Source organism: Protopterus annectens, chromosome 8.part0 (genome assembly GCF_019279795.1).
Source record: "Protopterus annectens isolate FY-2018-M chromosome 8.part0, PAN1.0, whole genome shotgun sequence".
Taxonomy (NCBI): Eukaryota; Metazoa; Chordata; order Ceratodontiformes; family Protopteridae; genus Protopterus; species Protopterus annectens.
Genome location: NC_056741.1, coordinates 1,892,319,771 through 1,892,342,592, shown reverse-complemented (window position 1 = coordinate 1,892,342,592; position 22,822 = coordinate 1,892,319,771). Strand labels below are relative to the sequence as shown.

Sequence of the window (22,822 nt, the reverse complement as noted above, 5' to 3'; positions counted from 1 at the left end):
TGTAGTTTAGGGTAGGTGGGTAAGGGTGTGTGTGTATAGGTATTGAGAGTGGTTATTGTTTTACATGTGTGGTGTGTGTGTAATGGGAGTGTAGGGCTCATAGAGGTACGTGTGTTGCTGTTTTTGTGTTAGTGCAACCTCGGAGTTGGTATATAAGTAGGGTGGCTGGGGTGTAGGGGGGCTTGGCCCCCTGCTTAATAGCAGAGTAGTGTGTTTTGATAATTTTTTATTTTTGTGTGTGTAATTTTATGTTGGGGGGGTTCGGTGTTTTGAGTATCAGGATTTTGTGTTTTCGTGGTTGTGGAGTTTTGTTCTTCTGGTCTCAAGATACTGAAATTTGATATTTCAGTATTTCGAGATTCAGAAGTGAATCCCCTTTATATGAGAAGTGATCCTTAGCAGGTTTTGAGCCTAACCAAACCATCTTCACAAGGGCCGTATCACTGAAAACATTCAGGGAAGCTGTACACAACTGATGCATTGCATGATACAATGACAACTTCTAGAACAGGCTCCAGATGAGAGATTTCAGAATTTGAGCAAAACTAATAACAGTAAATCTTCTCATATTTCTCATACAGCAGAACCAATACATTTTACGTATTTGGTTTGATCCCACAGAGCTAGCATTGGCAAGTAGTCAGTGAGAAAATCAACCATGGCACACATCTGTATAAAGATTTTAGAGGCAATTGTTGGACCTAGTCAATGATACTTTTGTGACCAGAATTGCTGTTAAGAATTATTAACCATTAGAGATAATAAAACTGAATACAAGGATGGCAAGTATTATCTGATGAGAATTTTGGATCTATATTTTGTTTGTCCATAAGAATAATCATAGTTTCAGCATCAGAAGTAAGCCATTGAAGGGCTTTTTTTGCTGAAGACACATGTGCTTCTGTAGGAGTATATAAAATAAGCAACTCTTTTACATTGCTGACCTTGATTTGTATTAAGATAGCATCCCTTTATGTGACCTGCTTTTTTACTTTTCGTGGAACTACTTTTCAGAAAATAAGGCAAGATTGACAATAAATAAGATACCAAACACTCCAATATGTTTGTGTTGTGTGTGATTTTGGCATATTCTAATTTGGAGGCAAGATATCGGAGTCAGTGTATGATGTTGATATGAGCTGACTCAGTTATGGCTCACATGTTTTTTTCTTGATACTTCTGATATTTGGTATACATAAAACTTGAGAATATTTGCATTCATTTAGTGTCAGTTAGGTGGGTCACTCACACTACTGTGTGCTGGATCACAGTGGGAATGAATGGCACCACAGAAAAAAAATTATTGAGATACACATAACACACAGTGTTACACTGTAAGTATATAGCAAGATCTAATTCACAGCTATGCTGTCAAAAAGTCTGCACCCTACTTTTTTACCTGGTAACTGTGCTCACCTACTAATTTACCTATGGAACTTTTAAAGTCAACAGAGAATTTCCTGATTAAAATATGAACAGGTAAATTATTACAGGCTATCATAATGCAAGACTGAAATGAAATATGTTTTGAATTATGTAGTCTGGCAATGAGAAGTAGGCCTTGATTTTTAATACCATAACTGATTATTTAAAAGTAATCCATCGTGGCTAAATTTTCTCCAAATAAATCAATATCAATATAAAAAAAACAAATCAGCAGTGAATATCTTGCAGTAAAATGCACACAACTATAATAGATGGAGTACATTATGTTTTGAAGACTCCAGATGTTTTACATAGTACATTTGATAACATTCAACATGTATAACTTGAAGGATGGTACATCTACAATGGCTAGTAATGTAGCCAATAATGGATCTAGCAAAGGTTTTAAAGAGGAGGATTATAACTGTTTCTTGTTTTGAAATAACAGACGGAATAACTGTGTGACTTTTAGAAAAGCACCTTCTAGTGATGCAATTTGTGTTCATAGTGTAGCTGAGTTTAAAGTTGGCTATAGTAAATAATTCTGTAGTACTTGTCAGCTGTATATGTAACTACACTACCAGGTTACTATCAAATGCATATCTGGGGCACCATATTTGCAACGTTACTTTTATATGGATACTTTGGGAGTTCCATAGGTCATAGTGTTAGGGTTAGACAAATTTAGATTAATTATAAAATGTCTCTCTGACAACAAACGACAGATCAGTGTTAAAAATCCAATGGTATGCTGCTTGCAGCCTCAAAACAACTTAAAACTTTTTCTTTACAGTTACTTATTTGTCATCTGAATGGTACACCACTGCCTACAGTTACAGTACAAAAGAGTCAGGCCATCCTTTTTGACTAGTTACTAGCCTTCCTGGCCCACATCAAACAACAATTTCAAAAAGTATTGCAACAACTGAAAATCACCTACAAAGTGATCTTATTTTTTGAAAAAATAGAAAAGCAGTCTTCTTTCGGCTTTTCCCGGTTAGGGGTCACCACAGCAAAACTCCGGTCCGCTAATGATTGGCAGTAGATTTTTTTATGGGTGCCGAGGTGTCAGCTCGATGCCCAACCTTCAGCAAAGGCATGCCCATTCTACGCATGTCTTTCAAATGCCACTCGACCACGGGGAGGACATGCAGACTCCATACAGAAGGAGCTCCAGCCGAGAATCGAACGGGAGAACCTCTTGCTGTGAGACAACGCTACCGCTGCACCACCGCGGCTTTGAAAAAATAGTAAAGCAGTAATTGTCAGTATTGTTATATCTAGACTGGAATACAGCCTTCCAACATTCACTTTCAATTCATCCCATAAAACCTGTGCACTATAGAAGACATAAAATAAATAAATAACCTTAGATTTATCCATTTAGCTCAGTAGAAGAAACATCATTGTATCATAATACAAAAGGCCAAATAGCTCTCCTTTAAAAAAGATCATCTTTCTTCCTCAGTATCCTAATTTACAGGTTCCTATATGATTTCTACTGCCTACTTTTAAGTAATAAGCTTAACATGTACTCCTCTGAGAATCTACTTAGGAAATACAAATCATTACTCCTTCACAGTTTCCCCTTTCATCTGGCTTTAGGCAAAACTGCATTTTCTACACTTGGTCTAGCTAGTTGGAATTCATTATGAGCAACTAAAATTAATACCTTGCCTCCTCTTCATAAGCAATTAAAGCAGTTTCTACAGAAATCATCTAATGCATTTTCTTCATGATTTAGGATGACATCTTCACCTGTCAAATTCTGTCTAAATGCCATTTGTCAAATTATCTGCATATGCCATGATTTTACCTCCTTTTTGCAGTCACTTCCTCTACCACACACACACACACACACACACACACACACACACACACACACACACATTTTCCTGGTCATTTTGTAGATTAGACTAAGATTTATTTGAGTATTCTTGTACATAGATTATATACTACTCAGTTTAACTACATAAATATGTCTTCTACACAAATTTCTACTCACATAACTCTGCATACTTAACAATCCTACTACTACCTAAAATTATAACAACAATGCTGTATGCTGAAGTCTTATGTATGATACTACTGACCTCCAAATGTTTGTAAAATTATCTTGTATGTATTGTGCATTACCACTTCTCTAGCAATTCTCTATAAATTGCTCTGTTTTTTACATTTTTTGTTTTATATTGCTGTTGTTTTTGCCTATTGGCATGGGAAATGGCTAAAAAGGGTATTTGGACCAGCCCATTATAGCCAGTTAACAATCATAAGTAAACAAACAATCTGGTTGATAATATTCCAAAATCCAAAGCCCGCAGATGTATTAACCTACAGTCTTTTGAGTTGTTCTATAATGCCTTTATGTGGAATGGTCTCAAAGACTTTTGAAAAAATTTAAGTAAACTATAACAAAACATGACATTCATGTAGAATTGAATAAGGTTAGATAAACATGCTATTCAGTTAATATATCTGCTTTGCTGTAGGTCACTCTTTAGAAAAAATGGCTCATTTTTAGAAGTACACATTCAAAACATTTCATGATCCCTGATGTGAGGCTTATTAGTCAATAATTAATAAGATGGTATCTGCCCCTTTTGCAAATTGGTATTGTAAAAGGTATTTCAGTCTTAATGATATAACTCTGATAAATGGACTCTTGGAACAAATAAAATGAAAGAAGTAGTAATTCGTATGAGGCTTTTCGAAAATTATTCCAGGGTATAATTCAGGCCCATGCTATACTTCTGTTTGATTTTTGTCTAGGACCTCCCTAATAAGTTATTCTGTTATGTAAAGGACAGAAGCAATAATGTTCCAAGTCTCTTTAGGTTCAGGGAAGTGTGTCTTGGAGCAGAAAATGTAAAACTATCAGCTAAATGTTGGTCAACTACTGGCTGGTGGTTATCCATTTATTATATATCACCAAGGCTAAATCATCTTTGGAGGACTTTATTACCACTGAAATTACATCAAAAAGCCATAGAGCCCCTAAAAATGAAACTTCTGTTCATAAAGAATTTTACTGCACTTAATGACCGTTCTGACTGCATTTGAAGTAACAATTAATAGTGTGTGTGTGTGTGTGTGTGTGTGTGTGTGTGTGTGTGTGTGTGTGTGTGTGTGTGTGAGTTCTGTACATCTTGGAAATTTTCCAGTGATTTTTTTTTGGGGGGGGTTCTATTTTCTTGCTTCATTGAGGTGTTAATTTATTTTCTTCAAATTAACTTTAGGCATGTTTCTGTAAAAGTGGAACTTACTTGAGAACAGGCCCCAATACTGATTTATAGATTTCCCTTCCAATTCATTTTCTAGTGCTATTCTTTTAATTCATAACAAATTATTTCATACAGCCTGTGATAGAATTTGATGACTGGTCCAGTGAAAACCTTACTTTTGCAAAATAAGATGCTTGTTAAACTTGCTGTCATAATCTGATGAACCTAGGTGGGAATTCAGCTGAAGAGATAATATCAAATTTGCAGGAAAAACTCAATCATAGTGAAGTTAATGCATGGCTTATAGCCACCTTGATTAAAAAATCTAGGAATTCATAGTCTGATTTCCTTGAAGAAGTAACATGAGTATCCCAGGAGGTATCTGGTGAGTCTAGATCATCCATCAAAACCAAAAAATAACATAATTGACACTATTAAAACTTTCCTGTAGTGCTGGTGATCTCAGCTAAATCCCACTTTGGAGTATAACAAAAAACAATTAAGGATAGAATACTGTGGCTAGCATGAATTTTAACTCCAAGAATTTCATCTTCAGAGTACATAAACATTATATATGTGGGATGTTAATAATGACAAGAAGATACCCCCACACACATTTTTGTCAGATATTGTATTATAATAATTCATAAAATTTAGTATAGGATAATTTCCAAGATGGCTGCACACTAAGTAATAGCCTAATTTCAGCTCTCCCAGTGTGAAAACAGGAACTCAAGAAAAGACAGCCACTAAATTTCAGTAACTGGCTAGTAAATTTCTTTCTTTCAATAGCTCTCTTTCAGTAGCAATGAGATAGTGTTGTCTGAAAGCATTCAAGTGTTTTTCCTGATCTGGGAGAGGAATAAAGATAAGACAAAAACAGACAGCACTTAGCAGAAGCACAGGATGTTCTATGTATCTCAGCATGGATAACATTTCGGATAGGTTATTCCAAGTCTGTGAGTTGTAGCTATCAGTCTGGGGCAATTGTTCATTTTAGTAGGGTTAAACTTCAGTATTTGAAGAGGTACATACTTTTGTATGTTAGTATTAAGTTAGTAGGTTTTAGGGGTGTTCTGGCGGCATGTTTTTTTTTTTTTTTGTTTGAAGGTTTTCAGTAAAACAAAAGGTTTTGTAAGATGTGACATAGTCTCAACAACGGATATGACAAGAAACAACTGTATAAAAAATCAACCTGTCAAACATTAGTGTGTCCATGTAACACAAAAAAGCTGGAACTAGGCATTTTAAAAAAAGCTGTTATATATAACAGGTGGGAATGATAACCTCTTAACATAACAACAACATTTCCATATTATCTTTAAATGTAAGTGGTCTCACAGCTAAATACAAAAAAGAAAGTGTAGTGAACTATATTTAAAACTGTAGAGTACAACAAATAGATATGCTACGGTAGACACATTTGGAAAGAAATGATCATGTGAAGTTGATTAAGAAGGGATTTCATAACAGTTATTCAGGGGAATATCTAGGAAAAAGGAAAAGGGGGGTACTTATATTAATTGCAAGAAGAGGTCCAATAGTGATAGAAGAATATAAAAAAAAAAGATAAAGGAGGAGGATTACATTGGCATGTATTTATATTCCCCCTAAAACTGCTATAATGAAGAAATAATTGGCTTTCAGCAGGGAATATTACTTATAAGTTGGGACTGGAATGTGATTTGCAGCAGTGAAGATGTATCTTGTGGGCCCAAAAGGGAAAATATAACAAAAGAGGGTAGATTTTTGAAGAAATTTATGAAAAGATTTGGCATGGAAGATGTGAATTCAGTAGCAGAAGTTTGGAATGAATTTACATATTATCTGGCAATGTACAAAAGCTGCATTTACTTGAAAGTTTTGTTATGCATCCAATAACTATTTCAGATCAAGCTCCAATTATTAAAATAAAAATGCAGGGCATTGAAATAAAAATGAGACACTGTTGCTTTCCAGCTCGCTGTTAAAAAGAGAGGAATTTAAGGAATGAGTAGTGGAAATTAATTGGCAGTTATTATAAAAGAGAGAAATTTCTTCTGAAAATATAGCTATGAGGTGGGATAAACTAAAATGGAGTTTAAAAAAATGGTGAAAATGAAAGAAAAAGAGATATGTTTAAGAAGTAACAAGAATTATTTATAGGGATTGACAGGTTAAAGTATTGCAGAATATGGGGATCTCATAGAACAAGAACAGGAGCAATTGCAAAATGCTAAACAGTAAATAAGGTATTACATCAATAATATGCATCAGTTTAGAAAGGCTGCTGTGAAGCAGCTGTTTTTTGATAACTCAACAGCACAAAAACTTTTAGCACAACAGCTCAGCAACAGAAGGGGCTGTTGCCAAGCTTAGGAGCCTATAACAAGGAAGATAACCAGAGATCATGTAGAGGTCCTGTAGAACTAGAAATAATGTGGACATTTTAAAAAATCTATATAATGCAGAGAAATATGTAAATCAAGAAAACGTACAAATGGAAATGTTTATGGAAGAATTAAATATGCCAAAGTTAGAGGTAGATGAGGCTCAATTGCTAACAGAGAGGAGGAGATGAGATAAAAATGGTGATGTATAACCAATCCACAGGAAAGTCCACGGGAATAGATGGTATTCCTATGAAAGTTTGGTGGCTAGGAGGGGAAAAACTGATAAAAATTTGGAAGGTTTTGTTTAACAGTATTTTAAAAGGAGGAGAAGCACCAACATCCTGGAAGATAGCAGTGGTGGCTGTAATACCTAAAGATGGTAAAAACCTATCAGGTCCAGCTTCATACAGGCCGATTTCAATTCTAAACCATGATTTTAAAGTGTTTGTCTATAGTGGCTAAAATAATGTCAAAGCTGATGCCAAAATTGATAGAAATGGATTGGTGTGGTTTGTGGAGGGAAGGCAAATATGTGACAACATTAAAAGAAAAATGATATTCCAAAGGGAAGCAGACTGTAAGATAATACTACTGTTTTGGTATGTCTTGATGCAGAGAAAGCATTTGACAAAGTAAGCTTGGGTTCTGTAAGCAGGGCAATGGAAGCATTTGCATTTTCTGATAAAATTATAAGGTCAGTTAAGAGGATTTATGAGGGATTGGGGTGAAAATTAAAGTGGATAGGCTCCTCTCTGATAAGTTCTGTTTGAGCAGAGGAACCAGGCAAGGATGTCCTCTTTCCTCTTTGTTATTTGAGTTATATTTAGAGACACTGGCAAAAGAAGTAAAGGACTCAAGGGTATAATTGGTATGGTAGTCAAGAAAAGCTGGCTCTATTTGCAAATGATACTATTTTATACCCAATAAAATAAGAAAAGTACATTTCAGTGCTATGGAACATTTTGAGACAGTTTTAAGTATTTTTGGATGCAAAATTAATGAAGATAAAACAAAGGCAATAGCTGTAAACTATACACCCACTTACAAATTGGTTCAGCAATATCCATATTTATGGGGACATGATAAAATGAACTACTTAGGAGTATCAATTAAAAAGAATTATGTTGTGACACAGACCAAATAAGTAAAAAGAACATACAAAGACGTAGTCAAAGCCGAGAGTCTGCAGCTTTAAATAGAAGGTTTTAGGCTTTAATTGAATGGCATTACATATGTAAATGTATTTCTTGAGACTATTTAATGAGTGTTGGTTGTAAATTCATTTATTCTGAAAAAGTCATAACTTATTGTTGACGAAAGCGCTAAAATAAATCATTCTTGGCTTTGACTACATCTTCATACGTTCTTTTTGCTTATTTATTCTGTTATGACAGCTAAGGATATGTGGGAAGAGACTAAACAAAAGATAATACAAAAACTGAGAAATTGGAAGCTCTGTTTTATGCATATGGAATGCAAGATACAATCAGTCAAAATGTTTTTAGTCCCTTTAGTTTTATACAAGTCAGGTACATTTTTATCATCTAGATGAGAAGTTGTGCATAGCAATTAATAAAAAGCTGAAAGATTTTTATCTAGGAGGAGAAAACAGCAAGAGTCAAGTGGAATAAGCGGATTCTTCCAATAGAACAAGGAAGTTTGGGACTACCTAATTTGAAGGGATATTTCAGAGCTACACAGTTAAGGCTCTGATACATAGCAAAAGCAGAAAACTATAATGCAAAGTGGAAGGGAATGATTACGAAATAGGGGGAAGCTCTAGAAACAAGGGGAGAGTGGGATTTTGTTATATTCATAAAGTAACAGAAGGTATTCCAAGAACTACAGGAATGGAGAAAGGAGAGTCAGCCAATAGGGATGACTACAAGTACAGATACAGACAATAGACGAGAGGGCTGGAATTTATTAGAGAAAACTGGCAAAGGTGCCAAGGCATTTAGAGCAAATAATTACATACGGAAAGGTAACAGAATGGGAAGAGATCATGAATTTATTTGGACTTTTTTTTGCATAACACCAAGGAGACAAATTACTTCCCATTAACTGGATAATACACGTGACTCCCTTTACACTTGTAAATGCAGATTCCACATTTTCCTATATAAAAAATAGTTATATGCTCACCATAATGTTCCATCTATGTTGTCCATTTCTATTTTTTCCTCACATGTGCTCAGATCTGACTTGGCCATTGCAATAGCTCATGGCAACCAAAAAGCTCTCAAGCACCCTCCCTTACTTATAATTCCTCTCTCCCAATCATCTCAGATCTTGTTTTCTTATAATCATAGAAAAAAATAAATTAGTAAATTACCTCAAATAAGGGTAAGACCATTTCTGGCTTTCTCAATGGGCAGTAAACAAATTTAGGTCAACTCGCTCATCTAGAAGCCAAAAAGGAGACAGAGGATGGAGGGTGGGTTTCTGAAGAAAAAATGAAAATGGACAACAACACAGATGGAACATTATGGGGAGTACATAACTATTTTATCTGATGTCAATTTTCATTTTATCCTCACATGTGGGACAGCGTCCTCAGGTATCTTTTTCCTGGGTGGCCTTATGGAAGGATATTCTTCAAAACCACTGAACCAAAGGAGGCTCTAACCCTAGAGATCAAATCTAGCTTGTAATGAAGGTATGAGGGGTAGCCCAGGTTGCTGCTTTACAAATCTCATTCATGGACGCTTTTGACTGAAAAACTGAAAAGGTGGCCACTGCTACAGAGGAGTGAGCTTGAAATGGTTTTGGGAGTTCTAAACCTTGACTCTTGTAAATATAAGACATGTAGTCCATAATCCATTTAGCTAGAATTACCTTGATAACTGGAAGGCCCAATCTATTTTCTGAGAAGGAAACAAAAAACTGACTTTGTTTTCTTATGTCCTTTCTTCTATGAAGGTAAAAACATAGTTTTCTGTGAACATCTAGCAAATGCAGCATTTATTCACCTTTATTAGTGAAGTTTGGGAAGAAAACTGGCAGATTAATGGATTGGTTGATAGTTCTTTCTGAAACAATCTTTGGTAAGAATGAAGGATTAGTATATAAAGTGACCCTGTCTTTGTGAAAGATCAAATATGGTGGTTGGGATGACAATGCCTGAATCTCAAAAATTTTCCTTGCAGCTGTGATGGCTAACAATGATATAGTTTTCCAAGAGAGAAATTTTAGTTGACAGGTAGACGTTGGTTCAAGTGGTGGCTGTATAATTTTCTGTAGTATCAAATTTAAGTCCCAAGGTGGTGAAGGATTTTCATATGGGGTCTTGAGTAAAAGAGTTCCTCTCAAGAGGGCTTTGCATAGTTTATGTGATGCAAGGGAGGAACCATCAAATCCAGTGTGAAAGTTAAGAGATTGCAGCTAGCTGCACTTCTATTGTAGAATAATCTGCTCCCTCATTAAACAGCTTTCTTAAACACTCTAGAATAACATGGATAGGAGCTGAAAAAGAATCTGCATCATTCTGTTGAGACCAGTGTATGACTCTCCTCCATTTACTATTATACAACTTTCGTGTACATGGTCTATGGGGGGATAGTAGGATATGGTGCACCGGGAAAGAGAGCATAGGTTGTCTAGCTATCAGCAGAATTGGAGATACCAAGCTGTCAGCTTGAGACCGTGCATGTTTGTTTGAGGCATTCCTGTTGAATGTGACAGGAGGTCCTGAATTGGATCCAGAATCCATGGCTTCTTCCGTAGGTGAAGAAAAGGAAACCAGATTTGTTGAGGCCAATACAGGACAATGAGGATTACTTCTCTCTTCAACCTGTTCACTTTCTGAAGAAACCTGGGGATTAATGGGGTTGGAAGAAAGGCATATAACAGACAGGGAGGCCAATAGTGAGTGCCAGAATCCCTCGGGGACTCCCCTCTTGGGGAGATCAGGGCAAAGTAGCTGCTGCATTTGTTGTTCATAGGGGATGCAAAAAGGACGCAGCAAAGCTGGCCCTATTTGTGGAATATGTCTTTTGACACTTTCTGATTGAGGGACCACTCATGAGGCATAATAATGGACCTGCTCAACCTGTCTGCTGTCACATTGGACTTCCCCAGAATGTGCATTGCTACCAGAAAACAGTTGGATGAGATCACTCACTACCATACCCTGAGTGCCTCTCGACATAATTGATAAGATCTTGTCCCCCATTGCTTGTTGATGTAACAGACTACCGGCATGTCCAATTGAATCACAACTGTCCCACATGGGAGAGCATTGTGAAAGTCTTGCAATGCTAGTAGCACCACTGTCATCTCCAGGATAATTATTTGCAGCTTGGCCTCTTGAGTAGACCATGTGCCTTGAACTGTTCTTCCCAGATAATATCCCCTCCACCAAAGTCTGGGAAGCGACCATGATCACTGTGGCCATGGGAAGTGGGGGACAAAAGGGTGACCTTGAGTGAGCTGTTCTGAGTGAATCCACCATGACAGATCCCTCTTGCAAGTGTTCATAATCCTTATCGTGGCTGACATGGATTGATGAAGGATGGACCACTGTACCACGAGATGCCACTGTAATGCTCTCATGTGGAATCTCACTAATGGAACCAGTATTATTGCTTCTGCCATAGAACCCAGGGCCTGGAGTACTGTTTGAGGATACCATGGAATTATGTATTCATTTTCTAACTTGATCTCTTATAGTCATCACTCTTGATGACTGAAGGCATGCTACCATCTTGATTGTGTTTATGTTTGCTGCTATGAAGTTCAGTTCTTGAGAGGGGTCTAGGCTTGACTTTTTGTAATTTACTGTAATACCTAAAACAAGTCTGAAGAACTGTGTCTTTTGCTTGTAGACGTAGATACCTGGTAGGGGCAGTGATGAGCCATTTGTCTAGATATGGAAACACCTAGAATCCTTGCTGTCTGAAGTGAGCTGCTACCACTGCCATACATTTGGTGAACACTTTGGGGACTCTAGTGAGGCCAAATGGTAGTACTCTGAATTGGTAGTGACTGACTCCCAACCAGAAGGGCAAATGACTTCTGGATCACCTATCCATCTTTATATGGTAGTATGCATCCTGAAGTTCTATACAGCATATCCAATTGTCCTTTCCCAAAAATGGGAGGATGGACTAATTGTGACCATCTGGAACTTGCTCCTCTGAATTGATTTGTTTAATGTGCAGAGATCCAGTACTGGTCTCCAGTCCCCTGTCTTTTTTGGTACCAAAAAGACCCTTGAGTAAGTACCGGATCCTCTCTGGTCTGGTGGGACCTCTTGGATGACTCTTGTCTAGCAGCTTTTGTATCTGTATGGCTGCTTGCTCCCTTTGATTGGTTGAAACATCAGGAAGTTTTTTGTTTTTGGGGTGGTGGATGAGAAAAGGGTATATAGTATCCCCTGCACCCATTTGTCGTTTGTTATTTTCAGCCAAGCTGTCCAGAGCAGGGATAGTCAACCCCCGATTGCCTCCGGAGAAGAGCAATTGAGCCTCCATTCAGGAGCACTGAAAAGGCCTTCCAAAGAATGCGTTTCTGGACTCTTCATGGTGCTGAGCTCCCCTGCTGCAAGGGTGGCTTCTTCCATCATTGCTCCCCCACTCTGCCTGGGGGGGACTTTTGCTACGTGCTAAAGGAAAAGACCCCTGAGATTTTCTGAACTGCATTTTTCCACTGCTCCCCTGATTTTGAACATGGTCTTTGGGGAGTAGAAAAATGAATGTCCATGTCAGAAAGGGTCTTACCATCTTTTTCACATCTGGATAATGTATCTCTAGCCTTTGGGCCAAACTGGAAAGTGCCGTCAAATGGAGCATTGACAAAGATTTAAAGGGCTCAGCAAAGTCACACAAGCACATCCAGGCCTGCCTCCTCATAGAGATACCTAAACCCACAGCTCTACTTGCCCCTTCAGCTGCTTGCGAAATGAGCCTCATGAAGAAGTTTGCAATGGAATGTAGGGTGGCCAGCTGTGAGGTAACCAAAGCCTATACCTCTTCAGAGATGGCTCCTAAGAGGGTATCTGTGAGCTCCTTGATCGGATCCCTCTGCAATCTGGTAAAATGGGAAAGATAATTCAGGGACTTCAAGGCAAAGGTCACTGAAGAAAACACATGCTTCCCACATCTAGCCATCATCCTAGAATCCTTATTTTTATTTGAAACATCTCTATTGAATTATTATTTGTGACATAGGCAAATTTACATTCATATAAAAGTAATGAAACTATATTAAAATAAGAAACATTATACATCACATATATTGCTATATATCATATAACCTAAGCAATATTCCATAAATTATTCAATTCCTGCTTTTTTTTAAACAAGAAACATCTTCATTAAACCATCACTTACTACATAGGCAATCATACATTTCTATGAATGAAATCAAACCACACCGACACAACCCTAGTCGTAAGCATTTTACATCACAGACCATACTGACACACTGTAGTTACAAACATTCAACATCACTTATAATCTACCCAATCTTTCTCACTCAAACATTACATAGCTCATAGGAGAATGGATAGTAGAACTCTGCTCAGCAAGTTTTCTCTTTGTGGCTACCGCCACAACCATGGCATCTACTGAAACACCTTTTGACCAAAACGTCTTATCTTCAGGCTCTGTTATTATTTTATTTGGTCTGTGGGAGGTGGGTTCAATGGAGTCTGGAGCCTCCCATGCCCACTGAGAGATCAACTTGAAGAGCTCATTGGCGGGTGGAGACACCCAGGAGGTAAATGAGTGGGATCCAAAAGCTGCCAGGTACACCAACTCCTCAGATGAAGGATTGCTGGACTTCCAGCCACCCCTCTGCTTCAAAATTTCAAAGATGTCCCCGAAGGAAACAACATCAGGAGGTGACTGAGGGGATCCCCCACCTTCATCAAGGTCAATGTCTTCAGTGATGGACTCTTCCATGGAGACCAGGTGCTTCCTTTTGAACCTTTTCTTCTGAGGAACCTACTTTGCGGGGAGTTCTGAGGGGGTATCAGAGGAGGAGTGGGAATCCTGATGGGTAGCCTGGGGCTTCTGGACCCACTGTCCCTGTGGAAGGTCTGGTCAAGACACTTGGGGCAAGGTCTGTGAGGCAGAGGATTGAGGATCTGATGGGGCAGACTCTGTCTGGACTGCTGAAGCAGACAAAGCTCTCTCCAGAGCCTCAAAAGTTGACTGTCTCTGAGAGACAAAGGAACCCCAAACTGAATGATGTTGTCCTCTGGTCTTGGGCTTCAAATTCAGGTGAAAGCAGTCCCGAGACCGAAGTCGGGGCTGGGCTGATCTGGGCCAAAACTCCAAGATGAGGGGAAAGCTCCAAGAAGTTCGATGCCAAACCCACCCTCTCAGATCGACCAGGCAACCATGACCTCAAGAGATCCCCGGCTGTGATTGAGCTGAGGAACTCAGAGCAGGAGTCGGAGCCAAGGAAGGAAGGATCCTTGGCTATGGCATCAGCAGAACTGGATGAATCAGATCTGACAACTCTGAAACTTCCAGGGGGGTCAGAGGAGGAACATGAAGCAGGGATCATGAAGTCTGGAACTCCTTGTGATGCCCATGCCCTGGCATCCAACTCAAGTCTCTTTAGCTCCAGATGGATTTTTAAGTCCTCTGCAGAAAGGGTGAGCTGTCCATTCTCAGAGGGTATTAGATCTCCATTGCCAGGCTGATTGTCCTCCTGGTTGCTGTTTTCTGATGCAGCTGTAACCAAGGCTGCAATCAGGTCTGCCTTAGTCAGGTTTCCATGCACCAGTCCCCTAGCCTGGCACATCTCCGCCACCTGGCTCCTTGTCAGCTTTCCATACTCCTCTGCTGACATGCTTCCTGTTCACCCTGACTAACTTACCTAACAAAAGAAATAAAACAATTGTAATCTGAACTCTGAGTATTCACTGCTTGGCTGATTTAGAGTATAAAACACCTTCAGAGCTCACTGTACACAAGCTGCAGGAATTCACTCTACCCACACCACTACAAGCCAATTAGTATTTGCCAACCAATTAATATGTGGTGTGGATATCCCACCACTGCCACACAATTAATATGTGATGCCCGTGCCCTGGCCCAGCAATCAAGGAGCCTCAATCCTCACTGCTAACACCAGTGAGGGGCATCTCATATAGGAGGAAAGGATAACAAATACACACAGTAAAGTGCAATTTACCTTAAGAGCACACAGAGATCACAGTAAGTCTGGAGGCTGGTCGCTCCCTTGCTCTCCAGGTCCCCAATAAGACTTCCCACTGGCAGAGCTATAGGGTCCAGATCTCAGCCTAGTGGGCAAGCTAAAACCTCCAGCACCCTCTTTGTCCAACCAGTGCTTTGTGTCCTTGCCCAAGTAGCTGACACATACACACACATATACACACACACACTTTGAGAAGATTTTATACAACCACACAGACACTCCTGGGGAAGGCTGGCACAGGTTCTCCAGCTGTGCCCCCCTTTTCCCAGACTATACGGTAGTACCAGCTGCCACCACACACTAATATTTATCAGCTACTCAAAGGCCCTTAAAAGGGTGTCCAATTATTACTGTGCAATATTATTATCCAATTGGTAGTATAGCCCAGGGCTAAAGCTATTGAAGTGGCTTTGTACAATTTTACCAAAGGTATGCAAGTACTCTAAAGAGTTTAAATTATCTCTACAAAAACAGCCACGGTTGAAAGGGTTTTAAAATATTTAATAACAAATAGTCACAACACAAGACAATACTTTATACTACACAGTGCTAGTCAAGAGTTCAGAGATCACAGAGAAATACTTAAAATAATTCAGTAGTACAGTTCTGACATCACAGAAAAACACAGTCTAATATTTCTAGTTTCTAGCTTTTTCTAAGAGAATACACAAGTCTAAGATAAACTTACATATAGAGCAAGACAGTGCTGGAGAGTTGGATGATCAAGACAAAAATGCTTAATGCTCTCTGATTCTCTCTGTTTTTAAAATCACATTCCTGGTTCACGTTACATCATTTTTCATACTTCCCTGGGTTACATTACATCATTCTTCACACTTCCCTAGGTTCCCAGGCTAACAGAAACTACATTTACATTCTTCACCTCTGGGCAGAAACCAGAGCAATAAAGGACATTTATGCATGCAAATTCTGGCCATTAACTCTGGCCTTAAAACAATAGCAAGAATTCCTTCATCTAGACTGACCAGAGCCATGTTTACATCAAAGGGTTACAAAATGCTTTAGTTGGTCAGTGGAGTGCACTGTTGTTACATTTTTTTCAGTTCCACATGTAACACTATTTTTACCATTTAAGACAACAAGCCTGTGGTTTACATTAATATTTATAGATGACAGAATTATCTCCAAAATTCTATCTGGCTAGGCTGAAATTCTTCATCTATCTTCACCCAGTCTTCACATTCCTGACCCTTGGGGGTAGCAGCCATAGGAAGCCTTGCAATGCCTTATACCCAGAGGATCTTCTTGACCATTCTCTCCACATTATCTTCTCTAAGGCTTCAAGTGGAGTGAGTCGAGGATACCAATGGTGATCTTGTTCTCTCCAAAAATGGTGATGGAACCCTAGATGGTACTGGATCTGTGGAGGGGGAGTACCAAGTCATGGGCAAGATTGGCTTAAAAGGACTTCCCATTGGATCCAACAGCAATGGATTTGGGAAGAGGAAGTAGGTAAACAGTGAAGAAAGTTTTACTGTATAAAATTTAAGTAAAACTCTGGGGCAAGAATCAGAAAGAGAGAAACAGCTTAAAATGAGACAGTGGACAAAAATATGACAAAATTTATGAAGGAAAGTGCATATAAACTGTAGAAAAAGCCTTTACTACTTGAGAACTGTCAGGTATGACCACGTCCTCACAAAGCGGCAGACACGATCTGAGGTGATTGGGATAGAGGCAATATGGGTAAGGGAGGGTGCTCAAGAGCTTTTTGTTTTCCAGGTGCTATTACAATGGCTGAGTTGGCTCTGAGGACTCAGATCCGAACTGGCGTGTGAGGATAAAATGAAAATTGAAAACATCAGATCAAATTTTTAAAGATACAGTTCAAACTTTACCATATTTCCTCATTAAGTGGTTAATGCAAGTGATTGTTTGACTATACCACTATTGGAATTTTGCAAGCACAAGTCCCTTTTCACAGTTTTAGAGGCACAGTCCATGTCTTTTCATGCACAACTCACTTTTAATGGTACATTCCACTTATTTCCATACACAAGATATTGCCAAATATATTCTAATACATTTGTAAACTGAGGTAAGCCCACTGAAAACATCATCTTTGTAGGGATTACTTAGGAGAAATGTCTGTCAAAATGAATTACTCAGAGTTGCACAGCAGGTCGTTGAAGGCTGTAGGAATCAAATCCTATGTTATTGCATGGTCTGTTTCTAGCACCACATAGTTTTAAATCTCATCACCAAATTGCCAAATACACACACACACACATACACACACACACACACACACACACACACACACACACACACACACACACACACACACACACACACACACAAAATCACACACACACACACACACACAGTTAGCCTAGTTCAGAGGTTTAAGGTAGCTGGAAAAGATGGGACAGCAGAATATCCAATATGTTGCACCATGATATGGAGTCCCTAATTTTTTTCCAAGTGTTCAGTAAAAGCCACAGACCATATGTGGTGTCAGATCTGTTGGATAGTGGTATATTGGGGTACATCTGATGGCTGCCTGCACTAAGTGCAGTCGTCATGTGACATGTTGTCTGTGGTCTATAAAGCTGTATTCCAGCATTGCCCAATACATTTTTGATGCTTAAGAATGGAAAGAAACTACTCCAAATTTAACCTAATAAAACACCTCAAATATTAATCCAGGTAGAACTGCTACAGAGACACTATATAATTTCTTCCTAGTCTCTGCTAGTTAAGCTTTCATACAAATTAAATAGCAGAACTCACACACAACTAAATGTGTGCCAAGAAATTGTACCACAAAGTAATTGTGAAGGGACAATTTCTGTTTTTTTCTTCTCATGTTTTAGATTCTGTGGAAAGTGTGGCTTCTGACAGTCCCTTGGGAGGATTTCCTTTTTCTGAAACAATTTTCAGAATGAATCAGTTTTTTTCAGTGGGTCTCTTAAGAAATATTATGATTTACTGCAACTGAAATTTCCTGAACCAACCCAAGTTCCTTTTGTTCTTCCAACATTGAAGGAAGCATTTATTACAGTCCATAACTTGCCTGACAGACATCCTGCTGCTCCCGAGAAAGCAGATAGATTGTATATCATTCCACAGTCTTATAAGTTTTTATATTCTAACCGCAGATCCGACTCAGCAGTGGTTTCTGTGATAAACATCTGGTTAATGCTAAACCCTCCACTTATTGCAAGGAAGGGAAAGCTTTTGATAGATTTTGGAGAAAACTGTATTCTTGTGCAACATTTATTTTTAGAATTTCAGTTGTCAAGCTCGTGTGTTAAATATTTTCTTGCCTATTTTGAGAGTATGTGGAACATTATGCCTTAGTTTTCCTCATCTTAGGAGATAGCATCTTAGTATAACCTATTGCTTGTAGGTCTCAAGCGTCGTCTCACTGTTTGAAATGTGCTTATGATTCTGCTGATGTAACTTCTAGGGCAGCTGCTACTGCAACTGATATGAGGAGGTTTTGATGGTGTGTACTCATAAGCCTCCTGAGAATGTCACAGTTGAAACTTTAATTTCTCTTTTTGACAGAGGGGTAGTCTTTGGCCCATCTACTGTATAGGTTCTTAAAAAATGTGATGAAAAAAAAGAAGAGCTGATTCGTGGAATTTCACAACATTTTCAGACTTCCTTCTCCAGGTTTGCCAAGGAGTTTAATGCTACCTCTGTAACTTTTTACTAAAACCAAAATAAGTAGACACAGCAAGCTGCTGGTAAGCAGACTTTTAAAAAGTGATGGCAGAGAGGTTCCAAGAAGAAAGGAGGAGCTCACTAGAAATAAGGCTAGTCTAACAAGTCTGAATTGCTATCGCCAGAATCTTACTCCTTTTGTCCATATTGGCAAGCCTTTAATTTATCCCCAAAATTTGAACTTCCATTTCTCTCTTTGGCAACAGATTCAGACAAATGGGTTCTGAAAGTCAGGTGGGTAGCGATAACAGTGGGAATCTCTTCCTCTCCTTCCAGGGATTCCTCTTTATCTGCCTGATCAAACTTCTATTCCAACCCCCTTCTCCCCAGTTATTCCATATCTGCTCAGTCTATGTGATAGAACTGGTCCCTTCTCCTCAGATAGAAGAAGGTTTTTATTCAAGGACGTGTACGGTGCCAAAGAAAGTAGATTCTTAGAGAGCAATTCTAGATTGTTCCCTTTTAAACCAATTTGTGACAGTGCCCAGGTTAACAATGTTAAGTTTTCTGGTGACCTTACATTTAAAAAGAATTTAGCTCTAGATGATTGTCATTGTTAAAGTAACACCCTGACCACCATGTGCAAAAATGGGAAAAGGGGTTATGGATGGATGGATGGATGGATGGATGGATGGATGGATGGATGGATGGATCATCACATTCCTATAGCTCCAGATTTCAGCTGTTCCTTAATGGGGTTTTTTTGTGTCTGGATCAAAATTTCAGTTCTCTGAATTAACTTTTGGTATAGCCACTACTCCAAGGGCATTTACAAAGTGTCTAGCTCCACTGATAGCCTACTGCAGACTGCAAGCTATTCACATTTTCCTTATTTAGATTACTTGCTTATTTTTGCAGAACTTTTCTCAAAATGTCAGGAATCTCTCACTTGAGTGAGAGTTCTCCTGCACAATCTGAGGCTTCAAGAGAACATTTAAAGCTCTTCATGCAGTCCTGTTGAAGCAGTTTGTCAGTCAATGTCTCACAGTGCAATGCCAAGTGGAGACATTCCTACTGCTGAAAGAGGTACTAAAGGAACAACTTGACATTCTTTGGTAAAATTTTACTTACAAGCTTACTAAAGATATGATTGAAACCATATGAAATTCCAACTGTGGAAATGTAAACCCAGAGCTCATGACTGACCAGAACAGTTGAACCAGATAACTTGTTTCTGGCGAATCTAGACTCAGCCTGACCATTGCTTGTCTCTTGTATTAAACCTAGGTCTGCCTGTTTATTTCAGACTGTCATTTCTTTATGATTAGAGCTGGTGATGTGAATAAGAGTGAGTATGGGATTAGTTGGAAGTGAGCACGTTCCACATTCTGCCATTTCTCGATGATGCAGTCTGTTTTATGACCCTTGAATTGTCATGCATTCATGAACTATGTTGCAGACAGCCTAACACACTTGATTTTACACAGATCATCAGATATTTTTCTCTACTCTATGATTCTGTAATGAAGGACATATGATGCATTAGTGGCATTTTATTTGATGTGACAAAATGTTAGTTAAATAAAAAGCTTTAGAAAATCAGGATTATATAGTGCAGCAAATACAGTGGGAATCTGAATTTAGGCAGTGTTCATACCTGGCAATTAAGAAATCTGCTGCACCAAGTTGTTTTTAAACTAGCAATTATACATTTTTAATGAGTCTATTTCCTGTGGCACAGTGTCAAAATGTCTAAAACAGAAGGCGGTCTGATATGCCAGCGGATCTGACTTACTATGTTTATGGCTGGAGCTTAGCAGCACTCAACTCACTTTTTTTAGGTACATATGTGGTTACAGGCTAATATGACTCAATGTTGGGAAATCAACAACTGGATTGTGGTGAAGAATGTTAAGTCGTTGCTGTCAGTGAGTGCATTAATAAAGAGAACTGATGGAAAATGTAGAATAAAATTGTGGTCTTAAAGTGGTGGTGAGAAGCTACACAAAATCATTACAGTGAAACAGTCTGATCTCAAAACAAAATATTTTTTATTTCATGATCAGTATCTTGTTAGTAAATGGAAAGCCACACTCATTATTTTAAGAAGATAATTTAGGTTTACTAGTGAATTCCATAAAATCCACAGAGTTTGAATCATGGGGTTGTATAAAAGGCTTTCTTTATTAGAACTATTAACCCCTTGGCATTATTCCTTCAAGAGTAATTTTTTTATTAGTGAAGTCATTCTGCATAACACAGGTGGCAAATATGTGGGCAATCTATGTCTTGGCCTTGCTTCAGATGGTAACATCACTGTGTTAGTGAAGTACAGCTCAATTTTTCTCTGAAGGGGTTAGTATATTGCCTTAAATGACTATAAGACACTGAACCTTCATCATTTTCATAAAGATGATCGGTTGATTTGTGATTTGTAAATAAGTACATATAAAAATTTTATTTTTGTTAAATGATAAGCCAGTTAACATAAAACTAACACTAAAGTATTCAATTTCCATAAGTCAGTAACAACAATCTGGTGGTTGATAACAGAGTGATTACTATATTATAGTGTGGTAAAACTGTGCCCTAATGTAGTGGAAATGTGCAAAACAACAGAACAAGCAATATAGCTTTATTACAATTTTGTAGCTCCAGTTGCTGCGTCATTTGACTCCGATGATGATGAGAGCTCAGAGTCTGAGAGAGAAGAGGATGAAGGTATCACTTTTGTTGCACGAGCAACTGATGAAATTCTACAAGAACGAAAAATTTCAGGTAAAGGCAAGAATCAATGTTTACTGTTGTCTCTAAGACTGTTTTAATTATATTTCCATGTTTATATTAACTGAAAATGTATTCTGAATTTTGCTAATTTAAAAGAGTTACTCAGCTCAACTATTTGTTTTAATCTGCCCTCTTGCATTTCTCATGGGCTTCACAAGTTATGCTCTGTCACAAGAATCATGAATTTTAGTACTGAATTTGTCCCATATCTATACACACTACTGAAAGTGGTTCATTGTATTTTGAAGCTGTTTTCCAGCATTGTATGAAAAGGCAGTAAAAAGTCTCTAAAAGCTTCCTAACACCTACAGAAAAAGTATATATATATATATATATATATATATATATATATATATATATATATATATATATATATATATATAGTAATGAAGTTATATAAAAGCAGTTGGAAAATTTTAAAGCAATACAATAAAGTGCAAAAGAAAGTAAACCAGACGCAGTGCCAAGTTATTCCCAGTGATAAGTCTGTGGTCCTGTCTGTCCCCATATGCCAGTGCTGTGTTACAACTTCATGGTAGTACTACTGCAAACAATAATGAATCAATTCACAGTGTACTCTCCCTTGACCTAGTTATAAATGCAGATGATCTCCTTTTACTTCCATCCAGTAACTATACCTCTACACTACAGCAAAAGAGCAGCTTCACATTGCTTTGCAACTGAACTCAAGGGGAGTCTATTCCGGGGGGTGGGGTGGGGTGGGATGGCAGGTGATGAGTAATGAATCTGACTCTCTACTTTGTTTTACTGATCTGCTAAATCAGCTTTAAATCCCTTATTCTGGTATTTATGGGATGCTTTGATTTATAAATGTACAAAATCCTGTGTGCAAAAATAGGGTTATGGATGTATGGATGAAGAGATCCTGAACTACTGAATTCCTGATTGCTCAGAGAGTAAGGCAACACACAGGTGTCTTCTGAGGAGCCTATAAAATGCAAAAAATGGGGATTGTGCTTCTAATATTTTCTGGTAGCTTAGAGATTTTAAATCTGTAATCCTCTTTGTTAGGAATCTCTGGGGTCCTTCTAACCATTTGATATGTCTAGTGAGGTACATCCCAAAGGGGGTGTTGTATTTTGTCATTGGTCTGATCAGGCCTGAATACAAGGGGACAATCGGACAATCACCTCTTTAGATCCAAATGATAGTCCTTTGGCCATCAGCTGTGCCAAGTAGAAGTATTTC

At 38.3% G+C, this 22,822-nt stretch overlaps 1 protein-coding gene across 1 annotated transcript in view; it reads left to right on the top strand.

Moving 5' to 3' along the window:
- SLC9A5 (solute carrier family 9 member A5) overlaps nucleotides 1-22,822 on the top strand; it is a 2,700,532-nt gene that overhangs the window by 2,371,507 nt on the left and 306,203 nt on the right. Inside the window, exon 15 of the mRNA XM_044081386.1 lies at nucleotides 21,479-21,604. Within this exon, the coding sequence (XP_043937321.1) occupies nucleotides 21,479-21,604 (126 nt within the window). The remainder of the gene's footprint in view (nucleotides 1-21,478; nucleotides 21,605-22,822) is intronic.